The sequence below is a fragment of the Dromaius novaehollandiae genome, chromosome 14 (assembly GCF_036370855.1).
Source record: "Dromaius novaehollandiae isolate bDroNov1 chromosome 14, bDroNov1.hap1, whole genome shotgun sequence".
Lineage (NCBI taxonomy): Eukaryota > Metazoa > Chordata > Aves > Casuariiformes > Dromaiidae > Dromaius > Dromaius novaehollandiae.
Genome location: NC_088111.1, coordinates 17,831,667 through 17,848,783, shown reverse-complemented (window position 1 = coordinate 17,848,783; position 17,117 = coordinate 17,831,667). Strand labels below are relative to the sequence as shown.

General features: G+C 41.1%; 1 protein-coding gene across 4 annotated transcripts in view; it reads left to right on the top strand.

Moving 5' to 3' along the window:
* The window catches only part of XPO6 (exportin 6), a 61,006-nt gene that overhangs the window by 23,400 nt on the left and 20,489 nt on the right, over positions 1-17,117 (top strand). For all 4 annotated transcript variants that reach the window (XM_064520501.1, XM_064520499.1, XM_064520498.1 and 1 more), the window contains exons 5-9: positions 3,967-4,126; positions 4,548-4,625; positions 10,076-10,529; positions 14,011-14,137; positions 14,950-15,059. In XM_064520501.1, the coding sequence (XP_064376571.1) occupies positions 3,967-4,126; positions 4,548-4,625; positions 10,076-10,529; positions 14,011-14,137; positions 14,950-15,059 (929 nt within the window). The remainder of the gene's footprint in view (positions 1-3,966; positions 4,127-4,547; positions 4,626-10,075; positions 10,530-14,010; positions 14,138-14,949; positions 15,060-17,117) is intronic.

The following is a 17,117-nucleotide window of genomic DNA, read 5'->3' as shown; positions in this document are numbered from 1 at the left end:
GTATTGCCAGTGTGCTACGTGAGCTGACAAATTAGCTCTCATGAGTGTCGCTGCAGCAGCCTTAATACATCAGAGCCCACTCCACCTCGGTGCCTGTTCTCTGCCACAGCAGCATCAGCAGAAGGGCATGTGTGCTGTAGAGGTTATCTTTATGCTAAGACACTGGCCTAGACACTGAGGACACTAGTTCCCTTGTGCTAACTCTGTTGTCAGGGTGAAATGTCTCAAACTACTGCACCAAGTTTTGCCAGCAAATGTGTCTCAGCACCTTCCATTTTAGTTACAACAGTAGTCCGGGATACGTCTGTGAGATGAGTTGAAGTCTACCAGGAACGCTGAGTAGCTGCTTTACTGTACAGTTGAATGGCTAGGTGCATGAGTAGTGTTTCCCCAAGCTTTGTGGGCTGTTTGCAGCTCACGTGGACCTGTAGTGTCCTAGCAATGCTGTTGCTGGTTCCTAAACCAGCTAGTTTAAAGCTGACTTGGCTATAGTTATACAATGCTAAAGGCAAAGGTGTGACTGAAGTCTTGGCCTGCCCTACTTCTCGTGATCTCTGTGAACTTGAGCAAGGCTCAAGAATTTTCTAAAGTTTTCCTGACCATAATTTGAAATTCTTGGTTAGCCTTCTGTGTGAAGTTATGCAGGTGAAGATCTCAGCATTTTAGCCTTTAGCTCAGATACCTTACCAAACAAATTGCGTAATACTTCTTGACAAAGGAACAATAGTGCGCCACAAGTGTCAACTGCACTTTGAATTTTAAATATTTAAGTGTAATTGTTGAAAATGTGCAGGTTGTGGGTTATTCCATTTAAAGAAAAAAGTCAGTAAAGCCATGGGTGGGTCACTGTTGAATGACTCTCAAAAAGGAAGTTTCTGAATGTAGCTGTTGGAGATTTTTTCACCTAATTCTAATGGCCAAAATTATCCTGAAACACTTTGACACCCAGTGACATAATGTCACTAACTGAATGCTGGCGGAGATTTTTAAGCGGACTCTTACAGGAAGACTCGAATGTGTGTTTGAGTTATGATTGAGACAGTGCCGCTGGTTTGAACGTTATTAGTTTGTGATCCAGCATCTTCACTGTGAAGCTGAAGTCAGATGGTACGGCCTGAGCCAAACTCGCAGCTCGCTGCCGCGGCAGCCTGACCAGTGCCAGCCTCCTGCGTTGTTCGAGTACTTCGTTTCCAGTTCTCTTAAAACTGTTCGCATTTGGCTTAAACAGGCCGAGTGTAAACTGACGTGCTGCACGGTCTTTTCTGCTGATGTGATTACATTGATTTGAATGCAACTGTGCCTACAGACAAGCTGTGAGACAGTTATTCAAATAAGTCCCAAAGTGTTAAGAGTTTATTTGTTAAGACAAATGGATCTAGTATTAATTGCGAAGTCAGAAAGTGCCAACTTTGCCTACAAGGCTCATTAGCAATGGAAGCAATAGCTTTCTGTAATCGTGTAGTGCGATATATTGCTTTTTTTTTTTTACGCTGAGTTGTTAATCTTATAATAAGTACAGTGACAACTGTCTGCACTTTGGGCTTTTTGTTTTGCCTGGATTTGCAATTGAAATGCCCTCTGAGCTTCCGCTTTCTTTTGTAGCACTTTGGAGGTTATCTAAGTGACTGCAGAGCCACTTTGGGTATCTGGCTTTCCTCAAGCACCCCCTCTTCTGGCTCGGCTGCTGAAGGAGTGTTCCCATGAAGTTCATTTCTATAGCACAGACCTTGTAAAAATGTTCTGAGAAAGCAGAGGAAGAATATTAATATTGAACTTTAAGACCCCAAAATTATGAAGAGTAGCAAAGGAGTTGCAGATAGGGCTTATTTCAACTCCTCCTTCTAAGATAATTTGAACTGTTTGATTATTTAGGATTGAATTGGATCTCAGTACTCTAAGTAGTCTCTAAAACTTTTATTGACCCGTTGGAGGAAAAGTATCTTGGGCTATTGTGCCATCATTGTGCAAAAGCAGTAATTCTTCTTAGAAAATGCTACTTCTGTGAAGGTATGAATTTGTTTAACATTAGCAATGCCATGCAGTGGCACTTTGGGAAACTTCCTGGTGTGGTCTGAAAGTATTCTGAGGAAATGGTAAATCTCTTCGTAGTTTACCAGTGTGTTCCATATTTCATTAACTTTCTTCTCTAGCTGTTTGCTTCTTTGCCAAACATCTGCTTCAAATACCTGATTTAGGGTCATGTCTGAAGAAAGAAGTACAGCGTGCTGTTTGAAGAGGAACAGGGATCTGGTTGTCTTGTTTTTTGTTTTTTTTTTCTGCTGCCCTCATTAGAACAACACAAATGTGGAAGAGGTTAATGATCACCAGGCTTACTGGTAAACTCAGATTTATGTATGGATATGGTCTAAAGCTTGGATTTTTTTTAGAGAGAGAGAGTTTTTCCCCTTTGGTTTCTTGGCCTTAGTTAAGTGTAGATCGGAGTTCAGTGATTTGAAGAGAGGGTATAGAGACAGGTTACTTTTGTGAATTTAAAAAAACAACCTTTGAAATGTGAAGTCCTGCTGCATTAATAATATGAACTAATAGTCTCAAGATAAATGAGAAATTATTCTCAGAGTACTGACAAGTCCCGGGAGATCCAGTGGCAACAGCTTCAGACACTACTGTCCTGCCTGAGGCTGCTGCCTTTATGGTCCCGTTTGAGCATAAAGCTTCAGCTTCTGCTGAGGACTGTCAGACTGATGGGGAAACAGCTTATCCTGTGCATGTTTCCGCTCTGCCAGCCCCATCCCAGGGCTGCTAATCTCTGGCTGAGGGGCTGTGGGCAAACGAGTGATAGCAAGAGTCTTAACCTGTCATATCAAAACTCTGCCCTGAACTCTCAGGGAGCTCGTGCATCAGAAGGGCACTGCGTGAAGCTGTTTGTTTACCTTCACCATGGACACCAGCTAGAACTGAAAAAGCAACCCAGACTTTTCTTAAGCTCATTATATGTGCCCTCGAGCTTGCTTTCTGAAAACCAGACTTGCGTATGTTTGGACTGAGAGCTCATGTATGGGCTTTCCTTCTCATGTGCTTTTCTAAACTGTGTAGCCTGAGCCATGTTAAGTCAGCTTGTCTCTGGTTTGGGGGGGGTCAGTATGAATAGGACTGAGGTCAGTCTGCATTATGTAATTTATGATTTAAGGATTACTTGTAATGCTTGTGATTGGCTTTATATTCCTCTCCTTTCCTCTCCCCCTGCCTGGGGTTAGTACATAGGTTGCTTTGGGTATTCCTGGCCAGCAGAAAAGAGCAACATTTTTAAAGTGAAAATAAAACTTTGTCCTACTTAAATTTGTCTCTAATATCCCAGAGTGTAATGAAGGCAAAAATCATTGCTTTCTCTGGCTCTGGTCCCATGTTTTTTGTTCACATTAAAAAGTCATTCTTTTTAGATTTACTGTGATTTCCAGTGTGAGATCTGATACAGATGCAGGGAGATGACATATCTCTTAACCGTGTTCTGTGGTCATTCAGTATTGACTATGACTGTTTATCAGATATTAGAAGGAATAAGATTTTTTTTTTAATGTCGAAACTACTTGGTTGATGGCACAGGCTCCTGAGCAGCTACAAAAGCAGCCCCGTTACATAGTGAAACCGCTGGCGCTGAGGCAGTTCTGAGAAGCGGTGATGTCTGCAGACATCAGGCAGTAAACAAGGAACAAACTGTTACTGGTAAACATGTTGGAACAGCGAATGTGGGCAATGACATTATGAAAGCTCTCTTGAAACCCCAGGGATTCCTGTGCTGTTTGAACTGTTGCAACATTACGCGTTAATGTCTCAGGAAATCAAATGCCCTCAGTTCTCTTCGCTCAACATGTAGCGCTATAAACTGTGGGAACTGATCCTGCCTTGGTCTTGAAACACTGGTGAACTGCTAATGATATTACTGATCTCGTATTTGCGATCTGATAGTTTTGCAGAATGTTATACCATGGTCATGCGGTTTCCTTTCAGTTAATTCAGTCTCCTGTGACCACTCCTCTGGGACTGATCATGCTGAAAACTACTTCGGAAGAACTGGCATGTCCGCGAGAGGATCTTAGTGTAGCCCGGAAAGAAGAGTTACGGAAGCTGCTCCTGGACCAGGTGCAAACAGTACTTGGGCTCCTCACAGGTATGAGTTAACTGCACTTGCAGCATTGAAACAAGTGTCGTCTTTCGCCATCCCTCAGATGCTATCAAGCTCGCGCTTTCGCTGTTCGGTGAAGCAAGGTGAGGGCTGTATGGTGGCTGCTTCCTACTGATTGAACACTTTCAGCTCTACTGATTAGGTGCCTGGCTCAACTTACTTACTACAAAACAAGGTTATGTAGCATAACAGATGTGTAGCTATAAGTGTACCGCCTGTTTATGAAGAGGGATTTAGATTGTGTATGTGGGCACTTAATGATTTCTTCAGGTGCATTAAGAGAAGGCAATGTTCCTTGTCAAAACACTGTATAATCATGATCTACTGAAGTTCTATCACTGTCTCCAATATGTTAGAGGAATTTGTTTTTTTAGCGGGCTATTTTAAAGAATGTCTCTTTGGCCAGGTATTTTGGAGAGCATCTGGGACAAACACAGTGTTACTGCTGCCACTCCACCACCATCCCCAACTTCAGGAGAAAGTGGTAAGGATGGCTAAACTGAGTACTTCTACCTTAGCTTTAAAGTAACTGGAAATAACATCTTCTAGCTTAAGTTGCACATGAGGCATAGTTTCCTTTCTTTACTGTCTAACCTATTGTGATAACATTTTCTTAAAGCTGTGTGTAGGCCAACAAATTTCTGGTCAGAAAGGTACATCTTACCAGAAAAAACAACTTCCACAGCAGGGAATGCTGCACTGAAAATGCCACTCCATTCAAGAGTGCACATATAGCTTCCTGTTGTCTTCAGATGGCAATAAGCTTTTTGAATTGTCAGTTCAAAATGCTGTCACATCAATGAGCTGACATTGTCATCTATGAGTTATAGCTGTAAAAGCACATCAAAAGCCAGAGGAGCAAAACTGCAGCTTGGAAAGGCAGAGAGAGAGACTGGGACTTTGTGCACATACATTGTGAAAGCTTATTTTCTACCTACTTCTGTTACAGTCTTTTTTTGCGGCTGTTTATCTGATCTGTGCTCGTTTACGTATGTAATCCTTAGTTACCTTTGAAATAGATAGCCCATTTCTGTGTTCTTACACTTTGAATACATTTCATTCATTCTTTTAAGGCTAAATAGGGACAGCTGTTGGTATAGACGGTCACCCCGAACATAAAGGTGTTCTTGATGACTACCAGTTTCTCTGGTACATTGATGTAGCGAGGACTTTTTTTACAAGCTCACCCAAGATTTGCTGTCCAGCTGTACGTGGTGTGTTTGTTCCTGCTTCTCAGAATATGAAGCAAGAAGAAACACTGTAATGCTGTGAAATCACCATTTGGTTTAAAAATTCTTATCTTGGCTCTGTCTGCTTTAAACAAGGAAAAAGGAGGGCCTTAGGTTCAGAAATCCTATGATGTCCACTTCCATATGGGGGGAGATGAAAGGCTTTTGGATATGATATTTGTTTCTCCATGGTCATACTGATACAGAGTTGTGGTCAAGGTGTACTGTGTTCTGTGAATTAACAGAACTCTGACAGGTACCTCTGACTCACTTGTCCTTAGGAGCTTAGGTTAATAAAAAGTTGCAAATCACTTCCTCGTGGCCAAATTGCACTAATTGGCTGTCTGTGTTAAGTTTTGGTGTTTTGATGTGATGTAAAATTTTCACATTTAAATTAGAATTGGACAAGAATTTCAGGTGCTTCTGTCCTAGAAGAACATAAGATACTTCCGCGTTTATATACAAAAACTTAAACTTACCTCATTTTTAAGGGGAAAATTCTGCTGCAGTAAGCAAATTTTAAAAAAACTCAATCTGGAGCATTGCTTTGCAAGAGTGAAGTGCTTGGGGATGTCAGGAGTGCTAACTTCATCCACCCTGCCAGCAAGTGCTTCACCATACTGTGATATGACATTAAAAAAGATTGTCTTACAAGGCAAAAAGCTGATTAATGCTAGTTTCAACACTGTTGGTAGCAAGTGACTCAGTGGTCAATAATGCTGTATTTGTACAAAACAGCCTGAATTGCTTGGTAAGCCAAATGCACTCCAGCAGAGTGTTATTTAATACAGTCAAATTCAAGGTCATACTTCCAGAACAGGGTACTGCACCTTGGGCAGCAGTTTCAAGAATTCTCATTCAGTGGGAGTTTTGAAGTGCTAATAACTTAAACTGGTATAATCCACAAACTCTCTGTTTTGTTGTCTGGATTTGTAATAGAAGCATTCAGTGGAACAAAGTCTGGAATCATTTGCAGTGGAAGCCCATTTGAAATGTCCTTTCAGTCCTCAGTGGATCACTGGATGTTACTTGTGTTGAGGCAGTTTCTCCTCATCTGTGCATCCAACTGATGGTGACTTTGTCTAGATAATGTTTCTCAAAGTGAACATGTGCTGAATTTCCTACAGGTTCAAAATTCTCTGGATCTTTCCCATCTCCCCCTTTTAAACAACCACAAAAGAAAGACTGCTCACGCAGCATATTTTCAGGATAATTTCTAGTAGTTCAGACTGCACCGATAATTTAAATAAGGAGAGAGTAGTTAAGACAACACAGAAATAATGGAAGAAAGCTTCAAATAAAAAAAAAAGTAGGCAGGAACTGATGAAATTCAGTCTGGAATTTCTAGAGGAACTACCTGGTTGCCCTTCAACTTCTTGAACTCCAAAATAGAGGGGCATCAAGTGCTCCACACTTCTGTCCATTGATTGCTCACTTTCTGTATTTTGTGACAGACTTCCCCCCCCCCCCCCCTTTGGTTTCTTTACTAACTAAATGTCCCTTGTGTCACTATTTGATTTGATGGGTATTAAGGTTCACAGAATGGAATAAGAGTACCAGTAGGACAGCTAACATTTAGAACTGAAAATGGGCTCTAGACTCCCTAAACTGGAGTTTGATGACAGACGAACAATCACTAGCAGTTGGGTGGCTGTAGTGGCTTTGGGGGCATTTTCCAGGGTTTATTTACAGATGGAAATGAATGCATTTTTAGAAGGTGAAATGTGTGGGAAGCATGGGTTCAGTGATATTCTGCCATGAAATTCTGCACTGTGTATGTTAGTTGTTTCTCTGTCCTTCAGATGAAATTAATGGTGTTCCAAAATAAGCCTTTGAGCTCCTATAAATCCTTAATATTTTCTGTTAGAGCCAAAATCTCTTTAGGAACTTGGTAAATCTATAATGCTTCCTTATTGATTTATTTATTTTTGCACAGGGAAACAAAGTGAAGTAGTTGCTTGCAAGTCTTGTGTAGTTTTTAAATTGTATTTAAGGACTGTGCTAAACTCATTTCTTCTACCACTCAAGCAAAAGAACTCTAATGTCCTGTTTTGGGAAACACTGGAGTTACTGGATCAGTATAGAATTTACTTGTGACTAATCGCTCAGCCTCAAAATGTTTTCTTTGTATGGTTTATCTCTTTACTTGATGAATACCTTCCTTTGGCATATTCACTCGTGTATACTAAACAAATGAGTAACAGAAGTAAATATTTGCTGCTTCGTACTCCTGCAAAGCTAACATGATCCTAGCACCCTCCCAGAGTTTTCTCCTTGTGCATGAATGCAATTGTTCCTCTAAGTTTATTGCCTGTTTACAAAGATAGCAAATATAACTTAAAGTCACTTAAACTCTGAGCTTCAGTGATTTAACTGGGTGCAAAATAGATATTCAGACCAACTGCTGTGAAGTACAGGAACTTAATTTGCAATTGTTTGCTGAGGTTGATGTGTTAAAAGATAAGAATCTTACTTCGTTGTCTGCTTTTGTGGAGTCTGCTGGAGTGGACGTTTGAAATACGTAGAAGCATGTCTACTTTTGCAAAAGCCCAGCGCGCACAGCTCTTGAATTGCAGCATACTTGTGAATGTTATGATGGGGACTCCCTTGATATTAAGGCTTAAAGTGCAGAGTTAACTAATTCAGCTGAAGTAACATGATGCATGAAAAAAACTTCAGGGGTGGAGGGGATGGGAAGGAATCAACACTAAGGTTTGGCAGGAAGCTTTGAATTTAGTGATGCAAGACATTTATCTTGATTGAAAACGAAAGCTTAAGAGGAATCTGTTCATCATTCATGCTTCTGAGTACTTTGGAAGTAGCTCAGTAAATAATATCTCTTTTTCTTATACTGCTACAGTGTTGGGTCACTTCACTTTCCATAAATTTACTCAGATTTTTTTCTGGAGAACTGTAAATTCTTTAATATGGCAAGTGCTTGTGGATTTTTAAAGGTGAAGAGGTTATTCACACTCGGGAGAAAATTATATTGAATGACATGGAGAAGGTGGATCAGTTTTCAGCTTGTGGTCTGTGGAAACAGACAGGCAGTCTAGGTGATATTGTCTACTTGGTTTTCCATAAAGCTTTCACCAAGGCTTCTTACTAAAAGCTTTTGGGAAAGCAAGGCCATCATGGGATAACGGGTGAGTCTCTGCATTGATGATTAATGAGTGAGAAGGTAGGAGGTGAAGGGTGAGTGGAAATGGCCTGCTCTTGCAATGAGGAGGAGGTCACCAGTGGAGAACTGCTGGGGCCTGTGCTAATGAACATGCTCATAAAAGCCCTGTGAAAAGGGGTCAGCAGTGAGACGAGGAGGTTTGCTAATGGCACTAAGATGGTCAGAATAGTAAGAAGAGGGCTGACTGAAGACTTGCAGGAAGATCTTGAAAGTCTCTTGACTGAGCAATTGGTAGGTGAAATGCAATACAGATAAAAGTGTAACTTGCTTTTGGCAGGGAGGAACAATACTCATGCCAAATCATGGGCTCTGAGCTGACCTTTACTATATGAGATCAACATGTTAGTGTTATGCTGGATAGTTCTACGAAAATTTACGGTCAGTAGCAATGAAGAATGGAGCGCTGCTGTGGTGCTGCGTGGGATTGTGTTTCACCTGCATCTTGAATAGCAGGTGCAGTTCTGGTCCTCCCCTTTCAAAAAGGATAGAGCAGAATCAAAAGTCTCATGGAAAGGCAATAAAGATCTTTAAGGATCTTGAATGGCTTTCATGTAGGGAACAAGAAAGCTAGTACTCTTCACTCTCAAAGAAACTGAGGGGGAGGAACTGCAATAGAGAGCTACTGATTGAGTGACATGAAGATGAATGGAAATTCTTTTTCACCGTTTCTTTGTTTTACAGGAAGTAAGAAATGAAACAAGCAGATGACAGGCTCAAAACAAAACAGGGTAGTTCTTCGCTTGGCGTATAGTTAAGCTGTGGAACTCTGTCATGGGACGTTGCATGTGTTGAAAGTTTATGTGGGTTCAGTGGGAGGCTGGATGAATTCATGGAAGATAAATATTGTTAGGCAGTGGGGAATTCTTCAAAGTTCATCTGGCTCAGGAAACCCTTGTACTGCAAGTGGTTGTAGGCTGGGAAATACGATATGTGCTTGTGATAGACTTTTGGTCACTCTGAGAAAAGGCTTTGGTCTGATTCGGTACCCTCTCTCGTATAATCCACGAGCTGTCTTATGCAAGCAAAACCACATTTGCCAAGTTTCGTTCCAATAGCGATGCACCAGAGAATTTTTGCAAGCTTACATCAAGGAGGCTCAGCTTCGTGAGGGGAATGAGTTTTATAATAAATCCCTAAAATGCACCCTGTGAAATTGCTATTATCACCTTTTCCAAAACACTGCATGTGTATGTTACTGAGTAAGGCTAGAAGGGCAGTACTGAGCTGACACTTAAGTATTTGTTTGAAAGACCCCTCCTGGCAACTTGTCTGATCTGATGTGAAATCCGAGCAAAAAATTCAGGAAAGCTTTGAAATACAAAATCACTAGGGAGAGAAGAGGTCTCCCATCTTGCTTTGCAAAGCTGTTAATCATGTATTCATCTCAGACATAAATTTGTACACTAACTTGCTGAATGGCAGAGGCTCCAAATGGCTTTTGATGTGTAGCTAGAGCTTACAAATGCATTATCTGAAGGTAATTGCTTTATTTGGTAATGCAGGTATATGTGCTTTGTTTCTTAGGTGACCTGTTAAGTAGCCTGTTGCAGAGTCCCAGTGCAGCCAAATTATTGAACCAGCCAATCCCTATCCTTGATACAGAGAGTGAATATATATGTTCCCTGGCACTGGAGTGCCTGGCACACCTCTTCAGCTGGATCCCTTTGTCCACTAGCATCACCCCTTCACTCCTCACCACCATTTTTCACTTTGCTCGCTTCGGCTGTGACACTCGGGTTAGGAAGATGTCTTCTGTCAATGGCAGCAGCCAGAACTCAGTATTGGGACAGGAGCGTGGCCGACTTGGCGTCTTGGCTATGTCTTGCATCAATGAACTGATGTCTAAGAACTGCGTACCTATGGAGTTTGAAGAGTATTTGCTACGGATGTTCCAGCAGACTTTCTACCTCCTACAGAAGATTACCAAGGAGAATAATGCCCATACGGTGAAGAGCCGGCTAGAGGAACTGGATGAAAGGTAAGAGAAACCAAACAGCTACGTAGCTGTGCTAGGGCCTCTTGCTTTCTAAAGGATTCTTTATTAATTTGTGGTCATGCATGGTGTGTCTAATCACCTTTTTTTCAGAGTTCTCTGCTGGTGGAGCCAGGCAGAAAGGTAGGTGCACAAAGGTAAGGTGCTGGCAAGGGGCTGAGTTTGCTAAGTGACCATGGTGGCACAGGTTTGTATTCTTTCCTGTCCTCTTCCTCCCCTTCCCCCCGTTCGTCACTGACTGCAGGTCTGAGGTGGCACAAGAGCTGAACCTGCCCGTCATTCAGTTGTAACAGAGCAACAGAAGAGGCACAGTGAGGTAAAGGAATTGCAGTATTCCCTTTTCTGGTTGGTATCTGCCTTCTCTGTCTTAAACTCAGACTTAAAAAGAGTGGGTAGATATTCTGCAAGTCACGACTTGAAAGAGAATAGAAATAGTTTCAAGCTCTTCACGGAGATGTGACAATTCCTGAACACTTTTTTATTTCTACTGTTGTTTTTAACAACACTGGAAGATAGCTTGGGGAGCTCCGTTCGCAGCGGTGGTGAAGGACTCCACCTCAGCAGCTCTCTTGCATGCTTGTTGACTGGAGGTGGTAGAGGGATTAGCAGCATCTTGGGAGGCTGCGTATTCCTGTTTTCCAGAAAGTTACTACCATGCTTGTTGCCTAAAACAGCTTGACTCTTTAATATCGGATATTCCTCCTTGTAGAAGTGAAAGTGAGACTTGTCTTGCTGTTTTGTTGAGTGGCTGAGCCCATGTGTTGACAGGGAGGTGATAACTTGATGTTGCCTTTCATCGCAGCCCTGCTGGCAAGCGTTTGCCTTGGGAAGGCAGGCAGACTGAAGCCAACGTTGGCAAATGATTTGTAACTGTGAATGTGCCCAGCATCTTGTTACGGATGCATGGTGATGGAAATGAATGAGTGTGGTGCTCTTGTATAAAATATTTGTTCCCAGATGCAGCAGCAAGGATTTGAGGCTCTTTTTTTTTTTTTTTTTTTACTTTGATAGCCACCCAGGAGTAAAACCCAGGAACAAATTGTGGGTTCATTTGTAGAGATGACTTGCATGTTTCTTTCTTCTCTAGAACTCCCTTTTTCATATCTTTAGATACAGTTGTAACTTTGGGATAATAAATCTAGATTAATTTTGACTTCTGTTTAGCAATGAAATCTACTTGCTGCTCCTTTTTGACTAACTCACTGTGACTTCAGTATCGCTCAGCTTCCTAAAGCAAGGCGTGATCTAGTACAGTTGAAATCTGTGGACTTTGCATATGGGACATGTGCACAGAGACCCAGTGTTAAAATTCTGAATTTCAGAAACCCTGTCGTGGAAATCTGGAAGTCCCTGTATAATTCTGTTCTCATTTCTTCTGTGGAAAATGTCAGTAAGCGGCCTTCATGGACAAGACTGTGAAAGATCTATAGCTCTGTTGGCCTTTACAGAGATCATATTGCTATATCGTTATGTTCTGCTGCTTATGCATGTTATCCACAGAGACTGACGTCTGTAAATGAGACCCCTTTTTATTCATTACTAAAGTCTGAAATAGGAATGTAATAAGAAGCTTTGGAGACAGTTTGGAAAACCCTAGCTGGCTTCTGCAGGAGCGGAGCTTTCTCTGAGCTGACTCTGTCCTCGGCACGGAAATGGCTTTGCCTTAAAGATGCGAAGACTTTTCCCTTCTTCACTTAATGGGATAGATATACTTTTACTTCCAAAACTAAAGCACTTACTGCATGAAACTCTTTTTCACTTGGACTAACAAAGTCCTCAGCAAAACTGGCACTGTTTAAACTACCTCGCTTCAGTATATTGCCATCTTTGGAGCTTGTCTGCCCTAAGTCTGTTCTTTCCCCTGCCTCTTGTGGTGGCTAATCTTCTGTTTTATTATAAAGTCAGCGTGGTTTTGAATGGATTGTACTGGCAGACTAGTCCAGAAAAAGATTAAGCTCGAACTGTCTTTCACTTTCCTGTTCGCGCTGGCTTGAACTTGATGATTTCAAGATATTTTATGGAATGGAAAATGTCTAGTGAGGTTATAAGCGATAGCTTGGAGATTGCGACTTAGGCTTTGAGACTTGTAGAACAGGATGCCAATTTCGGTGATCTCTGATCAGTGCTGCTTTAAAAAAAAAAAAGGTGTGTTTTGGTCTGGATACTTAGTTTTTGCTAAATGCTTCAATTTTGAAGCGTTTGGTCAGTAATGAAGACATGTTTAGTGATAAGTCTTGCCAAACAGACAGTGCCAAGTAAACGTAAATCTAACCTTTTTGCATATTCCAAACATTGGGTGGTTTTGTAGGCTTAGACTATCGATGATGCACCTTTTTGTTAGCTGGTAATGCTTCCAGTCTTGAGTGAGTTCTGATTTAGAAGGAGCAGTTTTTCCCCTCAAAACAGGGGTGTGCAGGAGGAGAGCAGGGCAGTGTAATAAAACCAGCCTGTTCAAGCATGTCTACAACTTCACTGCTAACCCTATTTTCCTGTTTCTTTAAAAGAAAAACGTGGAATATTCTTATTCTTTAGAACTCTTAACGTATGGGAAAGATGGGCTTCTGTGCATGCAGCCCTGTAGCTGGGTCACTGGAGCTTTTGGTATTTGTATGGTGTTGTAATGCTCTGGTCTTTGTATATGGAATGATGGAATACTTAAATGTTTTCTGTATAGATAAATGTGAAGGTGGTTTCTAACCTTGACGAAGTTCGTGTTGTGCAGCGCGTGTTCTTGGTGCACAGTAGCAGCTTACCTGCTGTGGCCTTTAATTTTTCTTCTAGTAGTGAACTCATATGAGACTCCCTGAAATTTTGATAACAGATTCCCTTTTGGATCTTCACTTTGTGCAATCCCAAGCATCGAATAGTCCTGGCTTTTGGCAGATGGTGCTTTTTAAATTATAATCTAATTCAGTCACAAAATACCAGGCTCAGTATGGAAATTTATGGATGATGGTTGATCTGCAGTGCATAAGAAACAGTCCTTTCCAGCCCTAAACTCCATGGCTGTCCAACCACCTGTTGTGAATTTTTAACACATGTATTGCTAACTCTTGCATTAACTTCTTGCTTTCAGCTGAATCTCCTCAGTGGTACAGTTTATTTGACTAACCCTATATGCACACTAGTAAGATGAGCCTTGCTATTAAATACTTATTTCTCTAAGGTGGGGGGGCTGTACTTATTTGCAGGCCTGATGAAACTCAATTATATTTATCTGAATATTAAAGTTGCTTTTGACTAGACTGTCTTTTCTGCTGTTGCAGGTATTAATGGAATGAAGGGTTGCCCATCCTGTAGGTAATTGTTGCAGGGCTTTATTTTAACTGTCCTACTGGCTATTAATTATAACTTTCTTTTTAATGAAAGGGTTTTGAGTGAATTTATCACTATTTCAATGAAATTGCTTCACCTTGTAGAGTCTTTCATGTTTTCTCAATTGTGTTTTCTTTTCTTTCCTGTGTAGCTACATTGAGAAGTTTACAGACTTTCTCCGTCTCTTTGTGAGTGTCCACCTACGAAGAATTGAATCCTATTCCCAGTTCCCTGTGGTTGAATTTCTGGCGCTGCTGTTCAAATACACTTTTCATCAGGTACACCACTGCAACATTGTTTTTCTCAGTCCTTTATCCTCTTTTTCCTACTCTCTCCTGTACAGTACAGGTAGCTTGTTTTCCCCAGTGGAGTTGATACCTAAAGATAGCCCAGAAAAAAGTAATTAACATGTCTTACCAGGACTCGTTCAATAGTCCTGGGGACTTTTAAATGATGTGATGTGCTGAGTGTGTCTCTTGGATTTAATTGGAGGAAAGTAGTCAGATGTAGTTACCTTGCATGAGTAACTTGTCTGGCATTTAACTTTGGTTCTGCTTTTATTTCTCTGCTAGTCTTTAGAAAATATTATCTGGAAAAATCTGTATCACTTGCTTGTTTTATTTTTGGGGGTGCTTTTCTTTCTCCTGCAACTGCTGCTTTTACTGTTTCTGAGGCTTTCCTTGCGCTTTTTTTTAACTATTTTCAAAAAGTTAAACCCTGTGACCTCAAATAACTGCTACCCTGCTGTGGAAGCTGTCACAGTGCGTTTCAACATGTGAATAATGACAAGGAAACAACCTTATGAAGAGCTAAAAGCTGATGCAACAAGCCATAAAATTGGTAACTGCTGAGACCACCCTTGCAATTTCTGGGTTCCTGCCCTGGTGCTAAAGCTCTTGCTCATCTTCTGAGAGTTGAGACTTGGAAATCTCCCCAGTGATCTTGTGGACATTTCTCAGTGGAGCAAGAATCCAGTGCTTAATGGAAGTTCTTCCCATTGTTCGAAGTGCATACTAATTCATTTTCACTGTGGTAAAAAACAGTCTTGCCATGGTTCATGACATTCCTTGTGAATTTTGGTGTATTTCAGCCTACCCACGAAGGTTACTTTTCCTGCTTAGACATCTGGACGCTGTTCTTGGACTATCTGACTAGCAAAATTAAAAGTCGTTTGGCAGACAAAGAAGCCGTACTCAACAGGTAAGCAATCAGCAGGCCATCAGGATGTGACGGCTGCAGCGAGATTCTCCTGGTCACTATGGAAGAACTATGAGGAACAAGCCATTATTTATGCCAACTTTGCACATGCTCAAGTTGCATGAGACACCAGTTACTTTCTTTTGTTAAAATCCTTGAACTCCTTTTGAATGAGTCTGTGTGATAATAATGGAAACTGTAATGTTTAGGGTTTTTTTATTCAAACTGAGCAAATCAAGGCAAAAAAGGTGTCACTTAAATATTTTGTGTGAACCTAGCAACCAGAGAAAGAAAGCTTTGGAGTCTAAAATAGAACTGAATATATTTAAGCAAATAGACCAGGAGAATTGGAAGATAATTAATTATTTGAGAAATCACAACGGCAGTATGTTTGGAAGTTAAGTTCTACTGACTTACCTCTATGGCTAATGGTGTGTTGTGGATTAGTTGCAGCTGTGGTTGGCAGCTCTTCCTTTGTTGCCTCTTGAAATATGTGACTGTCGTTTTATCGGAAGTCCTTTTGCTGCCGTTTTAGAAAGACTAGTGAATATACTGATATTTTGTTCAAATTTGGCAGGCTTAAAAGCTACCATGGCATGTGCCCTGTAGTGTTTCACTAACTGTAGAAGTTTTTTTTCCCCTTGAGTATGCTAAATACAAGTAAGTGGTTAGTTACTGAAAGACAGCCTGGCATCGTAACCACAAAGAGCAAATGTGGAACTAGCTTACCCCAGACGACTCTCTTCCTTTCAGCATGGGAACTGTGTTTTTTTTAATTTCTCAAGTAGCATGTATTTGCATTTGAGCTAGGTTATAATTTGTTCCTAATTTGCTAGTGTGTCTGCCTAATGCTGGTGAACACTGCCTTGGTATTCTGCTCCCCTTCTTCGTCCGGTAAACGTGCGCATGGAACTTGCGTTATCTTCGTATTAGTCTTCTTGTGATGGAGAAAAAGTCGAAGGAAACAATAGCTGCCTCTCTTGGAGATGCATCAGATCGTAAGAAACGGCATATAAGTGATTGAAACTCGTGCTGCTGTTTTGTCAGAAGTACCTGTCCTTAGCGACAACTTCTATAGCTACACCTTCCTTCATGCTTTAAGACATGTAAACGCTTCAATTTGATAACAGGGGTGTGGTTACACAACAGGAACACCAGATGAAACTTCCTGCTCTGTGGTTTCAAAGCTTTGCATTTTGTACATATTACAGTTATAGTATTGGATAAATTGGCAAATCCAAAGTTACATCATCATATTACAGAAAAGGTGGTAAGTCAGCCTCCTTGCATCGAAAGCTTCCAGCTGCTTAGTGACACAGCTGACTAGTCTGACACTTGGATTGCATCATACTCTGAATCTTGATGTCAGTAGATGTTAATGCCTAGTTTCCCAGCTTGATCTTATTTAGAAAATGACATGACTTGCCCTTGGCTCAGACCAGTTTTTTTAAGAAAGGGAGTTTAAAATGGGGAAAAAAAACAAACCAAAAAAGCCCCATCAAATCCCCAAACTTTGGCATTGCGTTAGCAGGAATGGCTGCGTGCTCAGATGGTTCTGCACTGATTTTGCAATTTGGCGTTATTCATGAGTGATCAAGAGAAAGAAGGATCTTCTGTGCTCTATACCTGCTGTATAGCTCCCGAAAGATGAGAGGACATCTTTCAGTGATGTGACTTTAGTGTTATAGTGCAAGTGGAAAAAGTGGTGGCTTTTACTTTAATGGTGAACAAGGGCCTGGTATGAGCTGCAAAAATACCTGCAATTGTGTTGAAGAAATTGATGTAGACATTGAAGCTACTTTCAACAGCAAGAGGTCTGGGGGGGGGGAAAAAAGGGACCTCTTATTTATAGACCCATTCTCTGAAAACCTAAACCCTGTGTAAGAAATAACCCATGAATGGCCCTTGTTTCACCTTAACCATCCGGCCAGTCCACCACCCTTAATTTTTCACCTCTGTTGAAGAGCTGAGACTCGTGATTTGTGCCACTGTTCCTTTATCTTATCAATTGTTCCTTTCTTTGACTAAAGATTGATTGTAAAACTGTGGCTGAATGAGATG